The sequence below is a fragment of the Lonchura striata genome, chromosome 4 (genome assembly GCF_046129695.1).
Source record: "Lonchura striata isolate bLonStr1 chromosome 4, bLonStr1.mat, whole genome shotgun sequence".
Classification (NCBI taxonomy): domain Eukaryota; kingdom Metazoa; phylum Chordata; class Aves; order Passeriformes; family Estrildidae; genus Lonchura; species Lonchura striata.
In genome coordinates, this window is record NC_134606.1 from 17,409,761 (window position 1) to 17,436,683 (window position 26,923).

At 35.8% G+C, this 26,923-nt stretch overlaps 1 protein-coding gene across 1 annotated transcript in view; it reads right to left on the bottom strand.

Annotated features, from left to right (window-relative positions):
- Window positions 1–1,584: 1,584 nt before the first annotated feature.
- Window positions 1,585–26,923, bottom strand: part of ADGRA3 (adhesion G protein-coupled receptor A3) — a 55,333-nt gene continuing 29,994 nt past the window's right edge. Inside the window, exons 9-19 of the mRNA XM_021554327.3 lie at window positions 20,549–20,750; window positions 17,331–17,480; window positions 14,829–14,990; window positions 14,349–14,552; window positions 13,042–13,255; window positions 12,704–12,912; window positions 7,943–8,067; window positions 7,283–7,406; window positions 5,526–5,671; window positions 3,349–3,444; window positions 1,585–3,165 (exon numbers count right to left, since the gene is read on the bottom strand). Of these exons, the coding sequence (XP_021410002.2) occupies window positions 1,923–3,165; window positions 3,349–3,444; window positions 5,526–5,671; window positions 7,283–7,406; window positions 7,943–8,067; window positions 12,704–12,912; window positions 13,042–13,255; window positions 14,349–14,552; window positions 14,829–14,990; window positions 17,331–17,480; window positions 20,549–20,750 (2,875 nt within the window). The 3' untranslated portion in view covers window positions 1,585–1,922. The remainder of the gene's footprint in view (window positions 3,166–3,348; window positions 3,445–5,525; window positions 5,672–7,282; window positions 7,407–7,942; window positions 8,068–12,703; window positions 12,913–13,041; window positions 13,256–14,348; window positions 14,553–14,828; window positions 14,991–17,330; window positions 17,481–20,548; window positions 20,751–26,923) is intronic.

A 26,923-nucleotide genomic window follows, 5' to 3' on the forward strand; every position in this document is an offset into this window, starting at 1 on the left:
GATGATTTGAGAAATATTTTACATTAATGACCCTGTCTGTACCAAGGGTAGTCAGAGTTTATTAGGTGCTATGAGAAAAGCTTTTTTATCTCATCAAACAGGGCAAATGATCAAGCTATGCAGAAGTATTACACATAGAATTAATTTTAAAGGTGGGTTTCAAGAAATACTAAACTGATGCCTGGATCCAAGCAAACCTATGAAAAGGGGGCAAGTGATAAAAGCAATGGGCAAGCAGATTCTAAAGGATAACTGATCCTACCCCAAGTCCCTATCATACATTGTTCAGATAATAAATAATCTATGGACTGTTTGAACATCTTGCCATATTATAAATGAATGATATTTTTCCAGCACTATAGTTTTAAAGATAAAAAAGTAGACTTAAATTATTTTCATGAGTACATACCTTTGTTACTATTAAAAAAAGCACAATATCAGCACCTGATTAAATATAATGTAAGAGTATCTCAGTTTGAGCTACAGACTATGAATTATTCCTATCTGTGTAATATACAAATTTGTCTCAAGAGATGATTGCTTTTCTTGACACATGCCCTTACTGTCTGCAGTTCAGTTTTCTTGACTTGCAGCATTTGGAATGGAACAGGATCAAGTTGCTGGTTTTGACTTTTAGTTCCAAAACTGCATTTCTGCCACCAAAAGGAACCTTCCTGTACCAAATAACAACCCATAAACAGTAATTACAAAGCAGTCAGTTGTCTAAGATGTGTAGATACCTTATCAAATAGATTTAAAACAGATATTATACACTTTCATAGTTAAAATTATTTTCTTTGGTAATACCCATAAGCTCCTTTTTTTCTGAGAGTCTATCTTTATGGTAGCTGTAAGGTTGGACACAAGCTAAAAGCCACCTCTTCTGAAACCAGGAAAATAGAATAGCAATGAAAACTGAGTCATACACTTGTCAAAATGTTCCTGAAAGAATTCTTAAATGGTAACTACCCACAAGAAGTAAAAATAGAACTCAAACTCTATCAACACTGCCCTACTGCAGAGGTTTGTACAATGCATTGAAGATTATTTCACACTATCAGACTATTAGAGGCTGCAGTAAATCTGGCAAGCAGTAATTAAACATATCTGAATGAGTTAATAAATTACTTAACACAGTATTTGTGTAGGGACAATGTTAACTCTGTACTGTAACTCAGATAACTTAACTAAAACACCCAAAAGTGGCAAGTCTGAAGTGGGAAACCAACTAAGCAAGCATGTACAATCCAACTGAGCTTAAAGGCTCGGTTGTGGTATTAGTACTTGATTATACAGAAGTATTTTTTGCTATTTAATAGCTTTAGCAAAATGGGTATAAGTGCTGGAAACAGCTACAGCCTCAAGCACCACTCTGCAACTACAACTTCAAATTGGTCACAGAAGAATGATACAAAATATTATCTTGTTTACACTGCAGTGTCAACAATCTAAGTGTATAAAACTAACCTCAGTATTTTCTTGGTAATGGAAGCTCATAAGTTTCAGATAATGAAACAGTAAAATCAATACAACATTCAGTACAGTAGTATTTTAAAAACCCAATAAAAAAGTGCAACTTTGGGCTGCTGGGGAAAATACTATTTATTATACATTTAAATACAAATTTGAAATGTGTTATGGACACATCTGCAGGGTTACAGGTAAAAAAAAATGTACAAAGTTGTGTTCTGCATCTCTCAAGACTGACACTTCAAAAAAATTTCACAAAATACCAAGCAAGAGTTCATCTTTATAACAACAGCAAAGGTAATAATGCATAAAAATTTTTGCTTGGTGTATTATCTTTGTTCCCTCCCTGCATTAAGTACCTACAGTTTGTAAACAGTCTTTAAAAGTGTTAATAGCTTTAAGGAATGTGTAATCACAGTTTATATGGATTCATCCCACAAAGAATCATAATGCTACACAGTAGTTTCATGTTTCCATAACCCAGTTCTAATATTACCAGTACTGTCTGCAGTGAGCAAAGGTCCATCCTGTCCACTGCTTTTAAGTGGTCCATTCTGGATGGCTAAATTTAAGCCATAAGATTTTTGCTGGTTTTCAAGTTCGGCCGTTATTGGTTTCTTTAGAATATCTTTTTTGTTGCTGGCAGCTATTGTTTTCTCTGTATTTCTGCTGCTTTTTGGAAGTGTACTGCAAGCATCACTGCTTTCTTGTTGGGACTGGTTATACTGACGTTCCCTGTATGCCAGGTAGGCTCTTCTGCTCCTGGAGTGCCCTTCGATGTTGCTGGGGCGAGTTTTGGGTAAGCCATTTTGCACACTTCCTTCCACACTGGTGGGAACGTCGTAAGCGTACTCCCTCAGCACTGCCAGCCTGCTGGCACGATGGCCCTTGCTCCTGTTCTTATGGTGCCGGCTCGGGTGTCCGTTTGTCCGAAACTGTACCTCTAATGGAGCTACGTGCATTTTGATATCATTATCTACTGAATGTTCAGTCAGACTGTTATCAAGTTGAGGACCTGTGTTCAGTGGCAGAGAAGTAGGGTGGCACTGAGCTGCTGCAGCTTGCAAGTTAGTTAGTTTACAACCTTGAGACGAATTTTTTAGACTTGAGGCACTTTTATTTGTGCATGAGGATTCTGCGCTACTGTTGGTGCATTTTGGGGCCTCTCCATTGGTTCCAGTGGAACTTGAGGGTGGCACATTTACTTGCACTGAATATGTACTCCTTCCTGGGCAGCAAGTTGTTATCCAAGCATGCCTGACATCTTCCCTGTTAATGCAATGGTGCACCATAAGAAAGGCACTGAGGCTTAAACAGGTTGCCCCAAAAAAACAGCTGAAGATAAGGTCCATAGGATAATACAGGGAGATGGACAGAGCTCCAAAGATCCACAGTGTAACATACAAAACCAAAGTAAGGCCCACTCCCAGAAGCTGTGCTGGAAAACTGTGCTCATTCTCCAAAGCAGACGTGGACACCAGGGACACTGACAATGAATCCTGATGGGCCAGCTCCCCGTGTTCATTGGTGGCCAGACGCTGCTGCTCCTCAACAGGTTCCTTCAGCTCATATTTGCGTTCAGGGTGACGCTTTAGTTGTATGAATATGCTGAGAAAATACATGCAGTTTATGAAAATTATAAAACTAGCAGGTCCATAAAATGCTCCTAAGCTAGGCTCCCAAGCCATCCAGCAACTGCAAAAGAAACCAAAGACTAAATTAACATCTCACACAAGTCACTTCTACATTTTCAGTTTATTGACATGATCTTGTCTGTGCTATGTTTTCAGGAAGAATCGGAATTAATTGCAACAAGTATTCAGAGAAAAGCAAGCCTAAGAAATCTTAGGACAAAGCTCTCACTTATAGGGTACTTACTAAGGTGCATTAGGTCTGCTGCCATAATTGCGGATGTTTGCTGCAGCTGTTATTCCACAAACTATGATAGGGATCCCTCCACCAATAAGGTAGAACCTAAAAAATAAAACAAATTTATCAGCAGCTGCTTAAGTGCAATGGATTTTTTTTAAGTCACCATGTGGGAAATTAGAGCTTTCCAGAATTTGGGAAGCATACAAGCTCTTTATGAAACAATATAGGGTGAATCAGGTTTGGGCTTTGGCAGTATCAATTGTTTTCTTAGTCTTCCTCACTACAGTTTTTCTCCTCCTGCTGTAAGTTGCCTCTCTCTCAAAGCTGCTCACTCCCACTTCCCACTCACAGACAATGAACAAAAGTATACAGTGTTAGAAGGAAGAAGCAAAAGCACTCAGTCTGGAAAAGAATAAGGGAACAGAATAAAAATACTAAGTGTTATGTCCTGTGTTCCAGAGATGAACTTGCCTAATATTATATACAGTGTTAGCTGAAATTTTTTTTGGGTGCAGGGGTTCAGCAGGTTGCTTGTCCCATTTTTTTATTTTTAATGGATTCTGTAATTTTATAGTATATATTTCCTGCTTCTTTGTGGTGGTATTGAGGAAAACTGTAGACTTTCAAGAAGAAAAATGGCTTATGTTGTTGGAGTATCTCACTTTTCATTCTGATTTCTATGAATTCACATTGTATTCATTAGTGGCAGATCAATAATTACTGATCAGCAGTGAAATTAACAGCACATAGTCCTGCAGCTTATACTAACCCAGTCCAAATTCAGATCAGAACACAAAAGCAAAAACCCTTCCTGCAACATGTGAGTGAGCGTTTATTTTTTATCAACAGGAGACACGTATTACTGTGATCCTGGACTTTTCCACTGCATTTCTGATAATTCACCAGAAATTACTCTTGTCTTGCTGGAGACACAAAACAACAGTCTAAAACAAATTATGACTTTCTTGGAAATCAAGATACACTGAATTTATTATTTACTTGATGAATACTACAAAGATCAGATTCTGACATCGATTTATTCTGTATCTTGATGCAGCAATCAGGACCTGGCCAGACAAAACAAGTCTTTTTACAAGTACTACATTATGGGTAGTTTTATTTTGAACGTAAGTTTAAAAGACAACTGAAAAAAATAATCCTTCTGTGGTCTTTCTATACAAAAACATCACACATCTGACTGAGGAATTTCCTGATCTGCAGGAAGCTGGACACTGAGAAAGTCTGAAAAATATAAAACCCGTTTGCTCCATTCTTGTCTTGGAGACTTGCCTCCAGAGCTACTGGCACTGTTAAAGATGAGGTGCTCAGACTTGAAATGGCATGTTCATGTCTTTGCAGAGCTGAGCCTGTGAGGCTGGTAATCTTACCACCATGTTTTCCAAAGCAGAAACTTCATAATAAATAATAAGGGATAAAAAATGCTTGTATGTGGTACTGAAAATGTTACTTGAAAATAATCAGAAAAGCACATCTGTTTTTCTGCAATCTCTGTACTTTCAAAATCAACTTCTTTAAATATTTGCCTGTAACTAATCAAAGTTAATCAACTTCTGCCACCTTGTGGAGAATTTCACTGTAGCAGTTTTTAATTAATATTCAGAATCTGAGGAGGCAAGGTACATCAGTATTTTCTAGTAAGAACATTGCACATACGTGAATTTAACAGAGAATTAAGTTTGTCTCATTTCTGGGATTTCAGAAATGAAAATTCTAGGAGGCACACCACAATAAGAACACTATTTTCATTTGATGATGAGTGACAGTCCTGTTTTTCAAATAATTTGTAAACAATTTTTGGAAAGCATATTTTATTTTATTTACTTAAATTGCAGTGTCAAATTGTGTTAACAGTTCTACACATTCTTTCTTCTGACAATCAAATGGGTTGTGTTGCTATCTAAAGTCCCAATTAAACCTTCAGTGGTGATGCTGAAACACTACTGATTTTTTAATTTACCAGTCAGCAACCCAGCACTGCATCTGCAGTACACTAAGACCAACAGTCTTTCAGATCATCCTCCTTAACATAACACTGAGGAACAACAAAACCTAAAGAAACTTTACAGACCTGGAGGGAACACAAGGGGAGTGACTTTTTACATTTTCTGGTCAGAATATAAATGTAGCTGTCTGGGAAATAAGGAGCCACAGAAACAACTCACCTCAGCATTGGCCTGGGTGGAGGAGGTGGCTCATCAGGATCCTGACACCTTTTTGCTTTTTTGGTTAACTGCTTGTAAATATTACGAGATGTCACCCCCAGCCACAGTACTGTTGCAAGAGTAGAATAATGGAGAATTATTCCAACCTTAAAACAAAAATAGAAAACAAAAAAAGAATTAATCCCCAAATATTTCCATTCTACTAGATTTATACATTAATCATTAAACATGCAACTCACCAAAAGCTGAAATTTTCAAAAGTTCAATTAAAGAGAAAAAACCCCTCTTATTATATATGACCACTCTAAGCCTCAAGTCATTATAGTTTAAAACAAAAAAAAAAAAACATAATGCAAACCCTTAAAACTTAATAGAAGGAGACAAACACTTTCAGAAGTGTACATTTCAATCATACACTTTAGGAAATTGTATTTTACGAAAGACTTAATTTAAAATGTCCTGTGTTACAGACATTTTTCAATTGAAACAAGTAGGGAACAGCAAACTTGTGATACTGTGATTAGTATGGAGCAGATGGCAAAACACAGACAGCCAACACTCATCAGCAATTTTAACATAATGCAAAGATAAAGAAAGTGCATTAGATGTTTAACCTGCCCAAACATTAATGCAGTCTGCTTCACAGTGGAATCTCCTTATCCTCTACTGCCTTATTTACAAGCCAACACTGCCATGACAGCTCATGCACAAAGAAGAGGCTACACTTTAGTTCCAATTCAGCTAACTACAAATGGGTTTTTTGCCATTTTCAGTCACCAGTAAAAACACACAATTCTCAAACAGCCTATCTGTATCACAAGGTTTCTTCTGGAGGATTTCTGTCTCCAGGAAGGTAAGAAAAAAGGTGTGTATGTTTGCACACACATAGGAGAAAGATCAGGGATCTATTTTATTGCAACAATTTGAACTGTCAACCTAATAACTCCAGTAAATTCAAACAAAAAGCATTATGGAATATTATGGTGAAGGACATGAAATTTTTTTTTAATCATTGGATTAAGAAAAAAAACCTTTAAATTTCAGTGGCATTTTTTGAAAGCAGCAACTGTTGTTATACTGAAACACTGCAACTGAATTGAGATGGCCAAGTTTTAGAAGGGCAAATCATTAAAAAGAAGGCATCTCAATAAAGCATGGGGGCTTGAAACACTTCTCTCCCCTCCCCTTCAGTTAAACTGAGCAAATGGAAATAGGTATTTTAATACCTGTGAAAATAAGATCTCACGTGGCCCGTAAAGGCCACATACAGACCTATAAGATAACTTCATAGTAAGTCAGTCTCAAAACCAGAAATCAGCAATAAAACTTAGTAACTTAGTTTTTGTGGTAGCACTTTAGACAAAAAGTATCTGTTGCACATTTAACAAAGGCATGTAGTGATAGGAAGAATGACTGTAAAATGAGAGACTGTTGAATTGTATTAGATGTAAGAAAGTTATCTTTTTACAATGAGGCTGGCAAAACACGGGCACAGGTTGCCCAGAGAGGTATTAGATGCCACATCTCTGGAAATACTGCAGGTCAGGCTGGATGGGGCTCTGAGAAATCTCATCTAGTTGAAGAAGTCCATCTTTACTGCAGTGGTGTTGGACTAGATGACTTAAAAGCAAAACATTAATTTTTTTGTCTAGATTTCCTATTTTGATGAATGCCTATACAGTATTAGGGTTCTGTAAGTGGCAAGAGGGGCATATTCATATACAGGAGTACAAAACCAGTAACTAAGTTTTACTTACCGCTTGGCAAATACTGGCATTCCTGGTCTGAGTTATGCCTCCAATAAACACTACACATGTCAGGAAAATATGAAAGCTCAAGTTAACTAACATATGCCAGCTTTTAACACTGATCCTGATCACACTGTTAAAAGAAACAAATTAGACAATATAAAACACAGCTACATTACTGTTTTCAGAAACCAGCAAGATATTCTTGTGATAAACAACATATAATTCCTGTTAATGACTGTTTGACTACCACAAAATGATTGTTTGTTTGTAATTGTATACAATCTCTGGACTTTATCACAAGAAATTAAAAGAACCCACCTATTACCAGCTCTATTTGGGGCCTGGTTTAAAAATTTTAGGATTCAAGCTTTCGCATCAACAGAAACGTAAAAAGCTGAACAGTTTGTTAAATTCTACCATTATTATTGAATGGCCTCTTTCATCATGAAGCAAAATGAAGAATTAAAGGAGAGACATTGTTATGACAGCTAAATTATCATACTCGAAGATGAAATAGCTACTTGCATAACTTCTCGTTTGCATCAACAAATTTTATGGGGAAAAAACACTGAAAGGAAATTACTATATCACGCTCTCATAAAATAGAAAAGGTACTCCTAAGTGTGATCAAACTAATTTTCTTAGTCTGGTAATATTGTTTCCTACCTGTGATGGTATATGTAACTGACCATGATCATCAACAGGCACATCAGCAAAACCATGGCAGTGGCATAAATTACTGGATGCAGAAGGTCAGCTGGCTGCGTATATAATTCAGCTCCAGTCAAATCCTGACAATAAAAATAGTAACATTAGTCCACTGTATCTATTTTTTGAGGGTGGGGCAATGACAATGTGAACACAAGAAATAACACACCTTCTAGATGAAACGTTTGCCTTCCTTTCCCACTGGTCCCCAAACAATTCTCCAATCATTTATTTGTTATTTCTGGGTTTTTTTCTGCAATTATCTGCTATTCTGGCTGACCTTTATAAATGCAGTCACAATTCTTACAGAACAGTTCAACTTCATGTATTTTTGAAGATAGAGAGGTCAGCAGCTTGTAGAAACACACTATTTTCTTAATCTTAAAATATTTCTATGTTCAGATGTAGAGTAACTGTGTGTTTTAGTTGTAATTATCTTCTTTATCAGCCCAAAGAACATCATAGACAGGAAAATGTTAAAGGATCTGCATCTGGAATGGAATAACCCCATGCACATAAAAATAGAGGCTGGGCATAGGACTGACTAGAAAACAACCTGAGTTAGTGGTAGACAAAAGCTGACCACAAGTCAGCAATGTCATCTGCAGCCCAAGGCCACACTTTGCTGTGTGAACATTGACACAGCAAGTGGGTGAGCTGATCTTCCCTCCACAGAACTCGCAATTTGAGGCTCCCCAGCACAAGACAGACACTGACATACTGGATGGAGCAAGTCTAACAGATCACCAGGATGATCAGCAGGCTGAAGCATACAGTGTCTGAGACTGAAGATGTCTTTTATCTTTAAGAAGAAAAGGAGATTTCAGGTGAGAAATCTCATTCCATTTGACTGCTTACTGGGATGGTAAAAAGAAGACCAAGTCAAACTCTTTCAAACTCTTCTTGGAGCTGAACCATCCACTAATGAAAGGAAACTGACAGTATCAGCAACATAGAAAATTTTGATTAGATACAGAGAAGGAGATAAATTCTGAAGTGGTCACATACTGCCCAGGGAGACTGTGTCCCTGGAGATACTCAAAACTTGACTGAATATGACCTGCAGCAGTAAGACTTGACTTTAAAGGCAGTCAACCTTTGAGCAGGTTAACTGGACCAAATGGCACCACACATTCCTACCAGACTGTTACTCTATGATTACTGTTTGACCAGAATAGTTGATAATTCTAAGAGAATTCAACAGCTCTATAGCATGAATTAAATTTTCTGAATCCACACAGAATGACATTTTTATTTACTCCAAAGAAGTAATGTTTGGAAGCAGTTACAGTTTACTAGCATTCCAGGAGTGGGGAGGGGACACAAACATGACATGACAACTCAAAAGAAACTGCAGTCCCCAGCACAAAATACAGTATTTACTTTACTTTTAATAGATTTTTTTCACTAATCATAGTCTTGTTTGATTTTTTTTTTTTTTTTTTTTTTTTTGAATAGACAGGATACAAAAAAAATCTCTACCCTATAATTCTGAGTGTGTTACTCTAAAACTTCTGGAGTTGGTGAAGTTCAAAGCGTCCCGAGGAAAAGAAGAAAAAACTTAGCATTAAGATAGAACAGGAAAAGATTAGGAGGAAGTTTTACTCTGTTTTGAGAAAAAGCAGTGATATTTCTAAGCTTAAGATTGGTAATCTGATTTCATGGACAGGAAAAAGAGTTTTTGAATTGAGGCTTACAATTAAATTAGAGTCAACAGTCTCTTCACCATACCTTCAATTGTTCTTTCATCAGAATATAAATTCGTTATTCCTAACTAACTCAACAACCTCATTTCAAACTAATTCAATCAGGTTGTCAGTTTGATTCTTATCTATTTGGTTTTCTTTGGCACCTGGAAAAGGATCATAAGAATTTATGCCTCAGGCAGCCAGTGTCATCCAATTTCAACACTACCCATGGCCTGGTTGTTATGCAGCTGGGGATCCCCAAGAACTCACTGCTGTTACAAGCATGAGCAAATGTACTGTCACACCTGGCCCTTGAGTACCAGGCAACAGAAACTATAGGGCAATTCTGCTTGCTACTTCCAGACTGGTGTCAGGTAACAAGATCTCATGTATGTATAAATGTGAATTCCAAGAATGAGAGCTACAAAATCACAAGATTTACAATAATCTTTTAAAGCATCTGAGGAAACTCACTAAATGCCTCGTCTAGATAGCTGAGGCCTTGACCCAATAACCAGTGAAATAAATCAATGGAATTCTTTATCCATTGCACTGACATTTTCCATCAGATCTAGTAAAAAGAGTATGGGGAGCTAATTATGTTATTTCTGAGCTAAACTGATCATAAATAATTAAGTAAAAAAGAATGACAGTAGAGTAACTGTAGAGATGGCATTAAGAATACTGGGGAGCTTATAGTTAATTAGCAGAACTCTTGTTTCTTCTCAACCACTATTGCTGGGTTTTTCTCCTGTTTAGTCTGTAATAATGAATTTTTAGCTGAGTCTTCTGCTTATCTCTTCTATTATTAAACAGTGGGGAAGATAATATAAAAAAAAATACAAAGTTTTACAACTGCATCTTCCTAAATCACCAGATAGAAAACCAGGCACTCAGTGATGTGTTTCCTTATCAGAGGACTTCACATTGTGTTCTGAAATGTATGAAGAGGGTCAGTACACCAGTACACTACAAATTCCTTTTTTTCTACATATACACATACTCAAGTAAAGTAGATTAAAATAAAGTGAAATAGCTCTGGTTAAGCTGTTCACCATCCAGCCAGGATGATGAGCCACCATGTTCAGGTCTCTCCTGCCTCTGCTGTTTCACATATTTGATGTTAATGACAACTGCTGGATTAAAGGGCAAACTTCTAAAACTGAACCCAGAAGAACTTCCTGTGAGCCCGAGAGCAGAACCCAGACTTTCAGAACATGATGGGAGTCTAGAAATGAAATAGGCTATTAAGGTTTTATTGGTTAATATATGGATAAGCATTATGAAAAGCTTTTTTAGCAGCATGCAGACATCCAGAGTTTCTGCAATGCATTATCCATATGCAGAGAACATCTGTCAAATGAGTGTTACTCTGGTCCCTCCACATACCTCCGCCTCCCTAGTCTCTACAGTCTAACATTTTGGAAAGTGGCTAAATATTTAAGGAATACCAGTTCTGAGCAAGTATACAACAAGAGCTACTAACAGAAAAGGAAGAAAGCTGCCTCTTTCCCTAACTTGATTTCTGATTGTCAACAGTTCCCTCTATAGTTCACGAGAGGGTATTCATACAATCTTACCATATGTTAATTCAGAAAGAGTCTTTATAGAAGCAGATTGAACATGCTTTTCATTTTTCTTCCTCCAGGTGACCAATTTAAAGCATAATCTCTCTTTATATACATATTATACATACAAATTAATTTTAATTCTGCTTTAAAAATGCTGCTAAATTCTAGGAAAGGATTATATATTTTAAAAATATCAAAGAAAGGAACACTACTTGTAAAAGTTGACTTGAATGCAGAAGTTTAAAGTAATTTAAAACAGTACCCTCAAAGGTAAAGTGAAAAGTTCCTCTCTTTGGGCTTTTTTAAAAAGCTTGGCATGTAAATCAAATTTAGATAAGTTTAGCTTGGTAATTACCATTTAATTCTCTTCAGAGGAAGATTTTTGAAAATTTGAGTTGCTAAAGAAAAATATCAACTTCTAATCCACTAATCATCATAAAGGAGTCCTCTTTCTTCCATGTAAGATTACATAAAAATATATATTTAATTCCACATGGAACACATTAACTGCCACAAAACGCATACCAAATTTACATTTAACAGTATTTCCTAAACTTCATAATATTTCTCTCAGCTTACTACCAGTCCACCCTATTTATGTATCACATTTTATAATTTAGCTTCTGTAAGGATTACTGATGAGCAGGGTAGCAGCCACCATCCATAAAAAGGGAAGTTTCCCAGGACAGATTCTGAAATTAAAAGTTCTGAGAACAGACAAAGAAGAAATTCAGCTTCCCAAGTGAGGAGCATTAAAAGAAGGTGTCTCTTCTATCACCATGTTTCAGAACTGGTTAATCATTTTATTGATACCAATATGCTTAGGCTACATTTTGGATACTATTTTCCAGCAGTATTTAAAAAATATTTTTCCTTGTTACTAAGTGTTTTCATCTTTTTTCTGTTTCCTCTGATGTCTTCTGGTAACAGACCTACATACTAGTGAAATAACAGTTCATTTGGAGTGAAATAGCTGTCTTTGGTTATGGATCATAAACAAAAAATACTTGGGAAAACACTCCTGGTCAACTGACAAAGCCAACAAACCTAATCTAACACAGAGAAGATAGTTTAAAATAAAGACCAGTAACAGTTGAAGATAACCTGTCATTCACAGACTAAAGTTCATGAAAACAAATTTGATTAACTAACTCATTAAAATGTCTTCCTATAATATAGTACTTTGCATATGAATTTTTTTTTCCTAATATATCCAGCTATTTATTAATTATATATTACTCAATTAATTACACTTTGATAGATTTCTACTTCAACATCATCTAACCTCAATATTTACATCAACAAAGGCAAAAACTAAAGATATATTTATTATGCATAGTTTTATGTGAAATGAAGTGGGGGAATGCTTGTTTTCCTTAACACAAGAAAAAAACTAAACAGAATTGTATCTTCAAACATTTTTAAGTTGCAGAAAAGGACTAAATTCCTAAGTGGCATACCATTAAAACAGCATAGTTGCTGAGGGAGTAGCACTGAATGGTGGTAATATTTTCGTCAGACAGAAGGATGCGACAGCCATCAGATTTCCATCCCCCTTGTCCGTTCAGGAGATCGAAGTCCCACTGAGCTGCAACAGCATCTGCTCCGTGCGCAATGCGCCGCAGCGTCACATTGATAGGAACGTGGTGACTGGCTACGCTTAATCCATCTGTTACCAAGAAAATGTATTTGCACGTAAATTTCTCATCATGTAACACAATAGATGCTAAAACTAATCAAACTAAGGGAGTCAAAACTGTTTAGTAAAGATCATAAAAAAGTAATAATAAAAACAAACCTATCTTGGTAAGAATAACTGGAGTTACAACTGTACGACGTTTCCCATCGTCAGCCAGATTTGTTGAATTTCCTGTTGCTGGGAAAAGCTTTCCATTGCGAAATGCAATAAGCTGAAGCTTGTAGACAGATTCATCTGCTGGTCTGATTTCTCTTTTTTGTTTTTGGGTGAAAAGGGAAGCTGGCAACTGGATAGAGGCCTCTACAATTGTGTTCTAGAAACAAACAGATTTTTAGAATTCCAAAGAGAAAATTATGCTTTTTACCGAGCTTAAATTAGCAACTCCTCTGTATGTACAGAGTCAGAAATGAATGCATTTAGCAGACTACATATCGTGACCAACCTATCTGACAGTGTTTCCAAGTAATCCAGGATAAAATACCTTAATCAGGTTATTAGTATTAAAACACTTTTTAAAATTAAAAAAAGATTCTGCAGTTAACTTACTTGTTACAGATAGTAAAGTTAAAGTTGGTATCAGTAAAGTATTACAAGTGTTTTTTCAGACTAGACTATTAGCAACTAGAAGTAGCAACCAACACAAGCAGGGAGAAATACTGCAACCGTGCACTAGTACAATTCAAAACAAAATGCTGTGTACAAACAGGGTGGTTTTACTTGTATATAAATGATACTTGAGTGAGAAGCATGCATATAATTTCATAGAATTACACAAGCATAAACTGTAATATACACCCTGCAGTGACATTCAAGCAAATTAAGTGCGAAAAACAAACTGGTAAGTTGGAAAATATAACTGAAAAAAAAAACTTATATGGAATATGTGGAAGTGTCTCCATTTTATAGACACCCATATATAGATGTAACACATATAGGGGTGTGTGTGTCTATGCATATGCACACATAAAACTAACTTCTCGTGTTCATCTTCTATTTCATGCTTAATTACAGTACTACTCTGAGTAGAGTATTTCACATTTTTAAGGAGACTGCTAATGTTTGATTCAATACATAATTAAGGTGAAAACAGAAAAATTAAGATATATTATTACAAACTAGGAAGCATATCAATTTCCATACTTATGAAAAAGTCTGAAAGGATCTTTCAACTTATAAAGTTACAATGAAGAAAACCACACCTACTTATTAAAATCTGTGTCCATTAAAACAACTATTTTATAATCAAGCTTTATTATCCTTTATCCCTTTAATTCTTCTCAGCCAAAATGACTTTGGCTTATACAAAAACGCTAATTTAACCTTAGAAATTAGTTACAATAAACTTGCTTGCCAAATTATTCATATATATTATTAAAAATTCAGCAGGGAAACAAAGAGCATCCCACCTTTAAAGCCAGGCTTGACAGTGTATTTGAAACATTGCACTTAAAGCTTAATTGTTTATCTAGATTTCCATCTGGGTCTCTTCTCCCATAATCACTGAGTCCTGTACGGTCTGATGTAGCCACTTTCTGAAATACTGTGCAAGTCATCCCAGTGAAACCAGCTGCCTTTATTACATAGGCCTCAAGAGCGATATTTGGAGAATACTGTGACAACAAAAATCAGACATGAAATGATTTTACACACCACAGACAGGATAATAAATAATCTGAAAGGGATTCTCTATCTTCACAGAAAAACACATCCAGAAAACCATCTTGGTTTATCTGGCAGGTATAAATATTTTCAGAGTATTGCTCTACTCCCTTCAGAAATAGTAGACATTTCAGATAATACCAGCATTTATTAAGAAAAATATAAAGCTATTCAAATTCAAGAGCAAGCAAAACCTCTTTTATATAAATAAATAAATTCATGCTTACAGTAGAATAAACTTGAGCTCCATTTGCAAGCCGGTACATGGCAATTTTCTGTAGACACTGAACAATTCTCGTGCAAGCCTTGGCTTCCCTTTGTGCCATCCACAGAACACGTTCATCAGCCAACATAATATTGCTTGCTATGTCCACCATGACGTCGCCAAGCTAACATGGAAGAGAAGTAAGACTCTTTTATAGGTATGAAAGAATTCAGCAGATAAGGTCATTATCAGATGTGAGTTGGCAGCCCAAAAAGCACAAAGAAAATGGTTGCACCTATTTCAATCACCTCATCATGTTGAGATATTGAAACACTTTGAAGAAAAATGTCATGCCAATAGCATTGTCTGTTAATATAGTACTTAGGAAAAAATCCATGATAAATATTTTATCAAAACAAAAGGGTATAATACTCCGCCTTCTACTGTACTAATTACTTAAGAGGACCATTTACAAACAACTTAGAAACTAAAACTATAAATCAACTATAATACAGTTTGCATGTATGATAGATTACAGGAAAAGAGTAAAATAGGCAAAAATTAGCATACAACCCTTCTGTTTTACCTCTTTTTAGCAAATCAAACTTTTTTTTGTTGTTTTTCGTTTGCATTCAAATTTGAATGACCTGATTTAGGTCACAGGTTTACATGAGAGACAGCAAATACCCATAGGTACCAGTGCTGCTTTGAAACCATCTATTATATTGTTTTAAGTTCACAGTTCTCACCCTGCCTTCTGTATCTAAAACAAACAGACTATAAAGGGAACTTTTTTATTTAGGCCACTCTACCAAAAATAATGAGCACCTACATTGAAAACACATTGACCTACACCAGATTTTCACATTTAAGGAACAGTAACAAATACTGGACCAAAAGCAAAGATGAGTATAATTTTTAGTTAAATTGACCGAAATGTAATTGATAGTGCCTAAATTTAGGAACTGGAATTTTCAGCTTGAAGACAGAAAGGGTAGGGTGAGGAAGGTATCTACTTTATATGCAGGCTTACCAATTTTTTTTTCAGACTATTACTAATAAGGAAATCTTTAAATATAAAGGCAAGAATTGGAATAAATAAGTATTTATTATTTTGAGAACTGTCTCTCTAAGGAACAGAATTTACTATCAGTAAAAATTCTTAACTAACACAGAGCCTTAAGTGGCATTTGCAGGCTGTAGTCCTTTTCTTAAATCTTCAACAACAAAGTTCAATTAATTAAAAGTGTTTATCATGACTTATTACTACTTGAGAAATAGTAACAAGTTTCACACATCAACAAACAGTGATTTTAGAATAAAACAGCAGAAGTCGTAGAATTCAAGTTGCTTCATACCTTTAAAATATATTACATTATTTTTTCTCCTACTTATCGAGGTATGAACAAGTTTTTCCAGCTGTATTCTAAATTAAGACAATCCGCTAAGAACTTTCTAAACATCTGTCTTGTTTCTTCTAATATGAAAGTGCTAATAAATTGTTATTTATTGTACTAATCTTTCAGAATAGCCCCTTTAGCACAAACTAGGGAACGAACAAGAAGATGGTGTAAGTGAATCAATATGAATAACAGTGTCAAGAACAAGTTCACAGAGTAACAACCTGAGAAGAAATCAAGCCTTATCAACAGCTACTAAAATTTTTACATGAAATTGTACTCATGTTCTTTAAATATACCAGCAAACCACAGGCTGGCTTCAAAACAAATCCACTGAGAAAAAAAACCCCATTGTCTAAGATGAATATCCTCTAACGAGTTCTGCAAAGGATGTAAAACCAGCATTTATGGTTTTCTGGGGGATGCACAGGGAAAATTTGACTTTTTTTTTTTTATGCACGAGTTTAAACTCGAGGCATTGTGGTCTCCAAATTCCCAACATGCACTGTACAGTGAGATCAATATAACCTCTGTTCAGCAGTGAAACAGAGAGTTTCTACCCACTGGTGGGACTAATCAACTACCTGCATTTTTCTCCCCAGCAATGAGCATTCTCTAAGATTTTGTTTTAATGTCTTTATGTTACATCCTGCAAGACAGAGGAGTACTGAAAACCTTAGAGATATGGCTCAATATTGAATAAAGACAGTCTGTCACAGTGGAAGGGGAGAAGATAAGTCTTGTTTTATTCATTATTGAGAGGATCTCTGAGGTTTTCATTATTTGTGTTTTTAGATAAGAACGTAACAATGAAAACCTGTGTGACCCACTCTATATTAAATAAAAGCAGACTTACTGTACCTATCTCCCTGCTCCAGTGCTGACCAGAGGTGTTACTCACATTACAGGTCCAGTGAATGCTGGATCATCTCAGCGCGAGTGCAAAGTCTGTGACCATGGGTCAGCAACTTCAGGGACCTACTAAACAAACAAAAACATGGAATAGAATCTGACAATCCACTAACTCAGTGCCTGCATCTAGTGTTGGGAAGATTTCACTGCTCAGAATATTTAAGGACAAACACTTTAGTTATCTTTAAAGTGATGGCAAATTATCCAGTTACCTCTTTATATTTTTCAGCAAATCTTCCAAATTTCTCTATCATTTCAGCCACAAAAATAACATCCATTTTATCAGAAAAATTTGCTGCTTCAACTGTGTAAGCCAAGAGCTGTCTTGCTGTTGCTACTGCATTAGTGAGGTTGAGCGGCATCTAAATAGAGAACAAACATAAGCATTTGAAAAAGGACAAAATAGAGACAACACTTCACTAATTAATAAGTAAGTATTGATCCAAAGAGGAGAGCAATTCCCACAGGGATCGCAGTGTTTTGAGTAGCTAAGGACCACCACCTTATCAGCAAGCAAAAACATTTCCTAAAAGCCAGATAACTACTGTTTGTACTGGCAGCCAGCAACTGGGTTTTGTGCTGTTGTCCAAGAAGGGAGAGAGGTATTACACCAAAAAAAAAGGAGAAAAATCCCCCCAAACAGTATTGTCAACTACTTATTTTCATTTTCACCAAAGCCAAAGCATGACAACACAAAGCTCTTTAAATACGGCATTTTCTAGCAAGAGAAGCCAAAACCAATTCAAACACACCACTGCCACAGCATTCATTCTCAATTCTGTAATTATAGGAACTATTTCGAATGGCATTCACACAAAAAACCAAGACAGATTTCACTATGACAAAGGTCATGATTTCACTCCTGAAACAAACCCCATGCTGGAAACTTCTTCACTAAACAACATACAATATCCACATGCCTAAGCCAGCAGGGACCAAAAATGGGAAATTTTACATAGTACACTGGAAAGCTGTGCTAATGTTATCAGCTTATATTCAGACGCTGTTTATCTATGATAATCCAAACTACAGAGGTTCTCTCTCTGGTTTTTGGTGTGGAGGTATCTAGTCTGCCCTACTGAATTTGAAAAGTGCCACATAAGCACAACTATATATTTGTCCTTGCCAGTCTTAGCACTTGTACATAAATTTCAATGTGACTAATGGAAGTTAATTTTGTGAATATGCTCAAAGTTATGCATTTAAAGTGCAAATAAAGTTCAAAGTCATAACACATATTGAACAAAGTCAACTTTTAAATTCAGACACTCTTTATGATTTCTTTGAACTTATTCTTTAATCATTAATTTCTTGTCACCTAAAACTGTACCTGTTCAATATACAAGCAAGAACAGTGGAATACGAATGCTCTTGTAGAATGCTATAATGGTTTCATTTTATTTTACATGTGAACCTTACTTGATTTAAAATGTTTGGCGAAGTTCTGATGTTCAAAACAGCTCAACTACCTTTGTTCAAAAGCTATGAACGTGCTTGTAATATAATTACATGTAACATTAGTCCCAGAGACAAGAAGCTTCTATGCAAAATACTGCTAAAAATTCCAGGCCTACTACACACGAGAAGGTAACTTTCATAAGTAAAACAACTGCCACATCCAAAACATTCCCCTTCTCCCTTTAAAAAAATTTCAGTGTAGAATACCTGTGTACATTGGTTTTTGAGTAGGCAGTAGTTTATCTACTTCACACATGAAAATTATTCTTCTGCTTTTCTGAAGAGACCAGTCTGATGCTTAAACTTCAAACTCCTAACACAAAGTTGGCAACATATTTCCACAACCTGAAAAACGCTGGCTAACCAAAAGCAGTTATAACAAGCTTAAGTTATCTAAGCTCTTGAGCAGCTGGGCTACGGTACATAGGCAGGAATGGCATTGAGTTGTCACAGACCTTGCAGAAAAATGTGAATTCCCAGGTGAGAAAAAAGCATTGAAGCTCTATTTAAGCTAACACTCAATCTTTCTGTGTTCCAGAAAACGACAAAGTGATCCCCAGCATCATCTCTCTCCTGTTAACCAGTCATTAAGAAAGAATGAGCCCTCATTTGAACTTTATTTGAGCCCTCAAACCTGTTTCACGTGACCAAGCCATGGCATGCACCTCTAGTGCTAGGAATATAAAGCATAGTTATGATAACCTCTAAGTTTTTCTTGGGCCAGAACAGGCATTCCCTTTTTTTCCTTCTCATCCCTGCCATCTTTGTTGGCCAGAGCCCAGGAGTCCTCAGGGAACCAGAGCAGAACAAAAAGCTATGTCAGCATTACTAAGTATCTAAACACAGAGGGAGCAGGCACACAACAGGCAGTACAAATATTTTGCCTCAAACTGGAGTTAGCCCAATCAACTGGACATCAAGATTTCACTGTGTATATAACTTTAAGACATCCCAAAGGGGAAAATACCAGTTTAGATCCAATTGTCCCAGTTAGAGGTTGAGGTGCTTCAGATAAGTAGTGTGAACTTTTCCCTAAAAGAATGTGAGATGAACTGGAACATTCCAAACCCACACAACACGTAGAAATCCTACCCTGGGCTCAGAGAAGCACCACAGCCACAGGTTAAATGTAAGTGGTGCTACCAACATCATCAACTCCAGTGACCAAGCATTATTAATAACAAAAAAAAAAAAAAACACCAAACTACAAAACACACCACCAAAAACAATCTCATATTTCCATGGTTTCACTTGTTGCATCCATACGCACAAGTTGGAAAACAACCTTAAACCAGAAAGTCAAAGCTTTATGGAGTAATTTCCAACATGGCACTTATACAGACAAGGCTGGGTATATCGCTGCAGAACAGCATTTGTAGGAGGTGTGCATTAACTACATAAAACTCAAAATGAACTTAGAGCTGAAAAATTTTGTTTCACAGCTACAATTTAAATTCTAGAATACTCTCTTGGATCCTGGTAAGTGCTACCAGATAAAGAAACCTAGCTAATACTTACTTCTTTCACTTGTTAATCCTTATCAATCATACTAAATCTATAAACGATTTACAGCAACAAAGGCAGAGCAGAGTTTGAGTACCCTTTACTACTATAATTAAAATAGCTGTTCTCATTACAGATTAAGCCTGCCTTGTTTCTTTATAGCACATGGGCAGAACAGGGCATCCAGCTGACAAAAATAATCATGACAAGCCATCCTCTTATACTTTAGGTAAGTACAAAGAATAAAATCTTCCTTGCACTTTCAGTCTAGAGGCATTCAAAGCAGGTACTAAAACCAAGCTTTTAACCTAAACCTGTAAGTTCCAGTATTGTACTCAGAGGCATGTGTCTATCATAACCTATCTAGACTACCAGTATTTCCAGCTTAGAGAAGATAAAGGGTCTTCTGAGTTTTTATTTTCATTAATTAGATTTTCATAATTTGGTTTTACAGAAATGCACAAATTACCTGATTGAACATATAAAGAACTCGAGTCACATCATTTGCATACTGGCACCTGGAGTAGTCCTCATCTGCCCAGTACCCTCCCCTGTCACATCTGCGCCAGGCTCTTCTCTCATCTTGTGAGTTGCCAGGATATATCCCACTGCCAGCAGAATAACGTGTACACAGCAGGTATGCTGTGATGCCTGCCAATGTTCTGGGCCACCTGGGGAGTCAAAAGGAAAAAAAGACCCTCACATTTAGACAAATTTACATGACAAGTAAATAAAAGGATTAAGCGCTACAACATGAAATAAAGAGACACTCAAAACTAAGCATCTCTAAACTATTTAAAGGGCCACCTTGGCTCATCTTCAGCATTTTCAAGCTGTTCATATTTCTGTCTATTAACAAAATGAGTTCTAATGTTAGCATGCTTTTTTGAATTCTTTCATGAGGTTCCAGGTGGAGAGAAGGTGCTTATAAAACAACTAAAAATAGTTTACAATTTTTTTGATAAAAAAACCTTGCCTGCTTAATGAAAAATTCCCTGTTAACACTATAAAAACAAGTTGATACACACTTTCTACTTGTCCTCTACACATGCATCAATACAACTTTCAAACAATTGCATTCATAATTCATACCAAACTGCAGATATGAACAGAAGACTACATTTGCAGTATTCAAGAAACACTAGTAGCAGCAGTACAACCACCCTGACCAGTTTTGCAAAAATACCAAATAGAATTTAATGGGAAAAAATTTGTTCTTAATGTCAAGAGAGGAGAAAAGAATTTCTTTCACTCAAGGTATGTGAAACTATGTCCTTCTTAAGAAACCTCTTAACATTCTCTCCACTCTCCTCTAATTTTACTGCATATTTTATCTGTACAAAGATAACAAAAAACCCAGAAAATAAACTGCAATGCATCTGTAATACACTGATCATTCATTAAAGCAGAACTGATCCAAGGAAAAAGAATAGAATAAAACCATGCCTGAATTAAGGTGCAATGCTGAGCAGAAAGAAGGGACAAGGACAAGGAATGGCAGCCAGTTTGCCTGCCCCTGCTTGTGGCTCTCCACCCTGTTATATGCATAAGCAGTATTTTATCATTCAGAGCACTAATTCTTAAATTTTAGAAGCAAAAAACATACATACCTAAATTGCAGAATGCTCAGTATCTCAAATTTAAGAATCCAAAATGTAACGTTTAATTAAAACTGAGAGCAAGTTAGCTTCACTGATTCATCCAAGGCTTTCTGTAGTCTCCTTATGTCAAGTTCCTTTAAGAGTCTTTAGAGCTAACATAGTTTTTATAAATTTTAAGTATTTCAAAGGGCCTTGTACAAAGCAGTTGAGTCCAAAAATTAATTAGATTGGAACTGGTCAAACAAAAAAATTTGTTGGATTACACTGTGATTTTAAAGTTTGCTTTTATATCTGGACTGCATTATAGTAAATGGTAATTTATTCACTACTATCATCTAAATTAAGAAATACTAAGAACATATACGTATTTGAAAAAAAAAATCTGTTGGCAGAAGGATAAAGTAAACACCTTGAAGGATGTTCCATTTCCAAGAAATTAAACATTTAAGTAGTATTGCCAACACAGAGAAACTGAAGAAGTCAGCACCATTTTCCCTCCTTATTAATCAGTTAAGTAACTCCTCTTACCGAAGATAGTAGAATTTATCACAGTTCTTCCTCCTGAGAGAAGATAACTAGCTCCAGGGATGGACTAAGGCAAAAACCTACACTTCTCAAGTATATGAAGTGATAGAAAATATTAACCTTTTAGGGTATACTAGAAATCTTCTCTATCTGAAGTTATTCTTAATTAATTCCAACAGAACAATTGTAACATGTTCAGTAATGGAAGTGAGACACTTAAGTAATAGTCAAAATGGCTTAAACTAAGTTTGGGCAAGAAGGAGCAAAAAGATAGTTGCTGGTGGCATCCCAGTATCACACAAGTCACTGCAACAACCATAAAAGTATTCTAAGTTGGTAAGAGAACTAATAGGAAAAGACTAGATGATAAATACAACAAACTAAACTAGGAAGAAAGGACTTAAATTTAACTAACTTTTGCAACAGCTTTGACATTACAGATCAGCTCTCCATATTGTAGTATGTATCAACATAATAATTATGTGCATAATTAGGTATCACAAAATTTCATTAAGAAATGGAGATTTCTTATTATGATCATCACTAGAGTATTTGAATGCTAGAAGAGACAGAAGATTATCTGGATATCCAGCAGAGCTTCATCCAGCCCAGCAAATATTCGTTCACATACACTCAGAGACTCAGTAGCCACCTTAGGTAATTAAGACAAGAGTCACCATCAACCAATACCAGAAAGGAAAACTTATACCAGATTTGATGACAATGGAGGTAGTTAAAAGAAAGAAGAAAAACATTTAAAAATAATTAGCACAGATTTTAAATGCCTAGAATCATATTGAGGTATTTCAGAGAATGTAAATTAATTAAAAGAATAGATATAGATTCTGCAATGGTAACATAAGGATTTTAACATCTTTTTAACTGTAAAGAAGACAAAAGAAAGGACAAAAATCTTCCTCAGAAAAAATGACAACAGTATTGTTGTGAATTGCCACAATTCCAGTAGTAACCTTAGTGCAATGTTACATGCACCTCAGCAAGCTAACAAATGATAGACTGGATCATGTCTGGCCAACTCTGATCATGGAGAGAGCACATTATGCATCTGCTGGGAAGGGAGGGAGGGACAGCAGGATACAATATATGTACACTTATCCAAGTCTCTGAAATGTCAGTAGCGACAAATTGAAATAGACTCTGATTCAACACGGACTGGAAAAACAAGTACAAAGATGAAATACTTCTGTGCTCCCAATTTCTATGTATTTATAATAAGCCTTCAGAGAACTGAGCCAAAAAGAAAACAGGCAGATGAGGACAACTAATAAATCAGCTGGCACAGCTGCTATGAGACATGCAGGCCCACAAATACCTTGCATAATACACTCAAACCTCCACTTCTAGAATGTGAAGTCAGGTTTCCAAAACACTGGAATATCAAAACAATCTCCAAAACCATTTATCAATCCTGAAATTTTTTAAGTTTCAACATCAAAGATGCCACTTTGAAAGGGGCATTTATCTCTGTCTTTACAGTTTTCTAGAAGTTGTATTTTTCCAAAACATTTTCAATAGAAGTGTGGTCAGCTCAGTTTTCACTGAATGTATCATGTTACAGACTGAGTGTCACTTGGCCTTGGAATAATTTAAATTCTGTGGTCCTGACAGAGGTTTTATGACACAACCTCCAAGACAAATATTTTAACTGAAATATGGCACATGCTGTTGCTTTTTCTCACTATTGACATCTAGTGCTAAAGAAGTAGAAAACAAAACAGAGTTTCTCTCAGGTTTCTCAGACTAGCACTCAAATGTAAAACAGATTTTTCAGGAGAGCTTTAATTACTATGCTTTTAAACAAGTATTATTTCTAAGCTGTATCTTCTAGAACTTCTATAGCCATCAAACAGAAAAGAAGTAAGAACACTACTTCAAAGGTTATTAGAGTATCTGAAGGTTATTTGCCTTTTCTCCCTCTTCTTATCTTCACTTTCCCTACTTTTATTAGCCCTCTCTTTCATTATTGTTCTTTCATTCTCCCTGAGTTTACTTTGCACTCATGTCCCTTCACAGCATTTTACCTTCTTTTTCCATTATTTTCTCAAAAGAATACAAGCAATGCTAGGTAATCTTACAGTCTGTGCTACCTTTAGAACAAATTTAAATATGCACAGAAACATTTTACTAATGTTAAAGACTGATGTATTACTTGTATAGCTATTTAGAAAGCTTTCTACTAAACAGGACATAAAAGATGGGCAATTTAAAACTCAACAGCTTTGTGCCATAATCTCACATCACAAAAACAATACAAATTCACAGCGCCATACTTTCAAGCACCAGTGTCCCTTATCCTCTTTCCGTTACTTTGCAGCCCAGTGGTGAATGAGAGAGGGGAACTGATTTTAGCTTTAACTACATTTCCCTTATTTCCTAGATTTGCTAAATGAATGTTAAGCTGTACCATTCTCAGTCATCAACTGTTTCTTCCCAATACCTGTATGACATGACCTAAAGAGGCATTCTCCAGTTTCCAAGAAGTTAGAGAGGACATTCTTCCAGCAGAGCTCAAACTGTGATTAATGGCATGAAATTCTTACCATGCAAACTAAGGATATATAAGTTTGTATTCTTAATTTCTTGTGAGTCTAAACTTGAAAATCTTTCAGTGTTTACCCAACTGCTAGCAGAAGGGCAAATCTGTGCTGTATTAACACTCTTATTTCTTTACTCTGTATAATTAGGTGCTCAAAATTTATCACAGATACATGAGTATGGACAGCTGTGGGGGGAAAGATGGCTCATTTAAGTTGAAGCACTTTTATTTCATTTCAGGGGGAAAGAAAAAGGCAGACCATGAGATTATAAAAGAATCCTTTCTTTCATATATATTAATTCTGTTTTGAAAGCACTCATTTCTTTAAACAAAGAGTAACTTTCAGTTACAAAGTTACAATGAATTTTTATATCACAATTTCATTACCTTACAAATAGTCCAGTCTCTTTTTATTACATCTTAGTAAATCTCTAAATTCAGCATGATAATTACAGTTTTAAAATATATTACGCCCAATGAGTAACACTTTTCAAAAACATAATTCTTAAAAAGGAACTCTATCAACTACAAGCATAAAATTATGCTAAGCACAACAGTTAAAGGATTTGCTGAAGTGGAAGTATTTTAACCGGCAAACTGTATTTTCAATTAATCATTGATTGTAAAATACTCAAGGAGATTATCTGAGTAAGACTTAGAATATTTATATTAAAGAAAACAGATTCCGGATGAAGTTTTTGCCCAAGCTTTACAAAGTATGCTGAACTAATATTGAGCCAAAGACACTGAAGACAAACACCCTCCTTTGCTATCCCATCTCTGCAGGGATAAAAAACTAGATGCCAGTTTTGAGACACCATTCAGGCTAAAATGACTAACCAGTTCCAACTGAAAAAAAACCCTATAAAATCAAATACACCTAGGATCATTTACAGCCATCTGCTCAGAACCATTTTCTCCCTAGTCAAAGCCTTATTTCCATATGCTCTCAAAGGTGAAAAATTACTCTTTATTATTACTCTTCCCTAGCTACAAGAGGAAGTCTGTTATAGCAAACCCAGACACAGTGAACTTTTTGATAAGCTGAACATTTCCTGGAATCTTATTTATTTCTACTGAATTCCAGAGGGGATAAATCCTATTACACTGAACAGTCACTGAAAAGCATAGGTTAATTTAATGGAAAACACTTTAAAATAAGCCTTTACCATCTGTTTTCACCTCTAATGGCAAACCAAAGAAGAACAATTCACAGTTGTATCATAAAAAAAAAGCATAAGTGATTTAAATAGATGTGTTCTTTGATGAATACAACCTGCGTCTGTTTGACTTTCTTCGCCTTTTGTCTAAAGCAGGAAGTTCTGCTTTTCTAATGTAAATGATTATCCCTGCAGTTGAAACCCTCACAGTGTAAAAAGAGAACATGCACAAAGTTACTTATGTAAATAATTCCTTACAATGTGGAAGTGAAGTTCTTCAGTAATTCTAAATTGTTTCTGTGCAGCAAGTGATGTTAACACTAATTCCCTTACTAACAGTTCCTCATACTCACCCTTCTAAAATTGTCCAAGTGATGAACATAAAGGAGATCAGCTTGGAAATAATGCTCTCAGCCAGGACTTTAAGTGAATTTTTGCTACAACTGGAGGTCTTCTGCAGTTGAAAGCTTGTTTTTCCCTCCCCGCAAAAAACTAGGTCCCTGCAATGTGGTTGAACTTACTTTTCATTTCTTAATATAAAAGACACATGGTCTTAGATCAGCTGTATACAAAGAACATGACTTTAAAAACTCTAATGCACACAGGGCAAGGAAAAGTTTCTCACTGTAAACAAAAGACCAAGCAGAAGATCAACACAGCCAAGCAGCATAAGAAAAATGAAATGAGTGGATAAAAGCAGTTAATACAACATTAAGAAGTCCTATGCACCACAGTGACACAATGATATTGCAGACACTAATTCTCAGTAGGAACTACTGCAGGAAGGTAAAACACAGAGTAGTCATAAAGGGAATTACCTTACTTATAGAGAATCTATACAGAAGCTATCTGTTACAGCTGGCACCTCCAGGAGTAACGTGTTGTTAGAGTGACCAGCAGCAGAAAGATCAGAAAAGGGAAAACAGTTGAAGAGGTAAGAACAAAAGATAAAATACTCTGCAACACTTACAATGGAATATCACAGCTACCACTACAGTCCC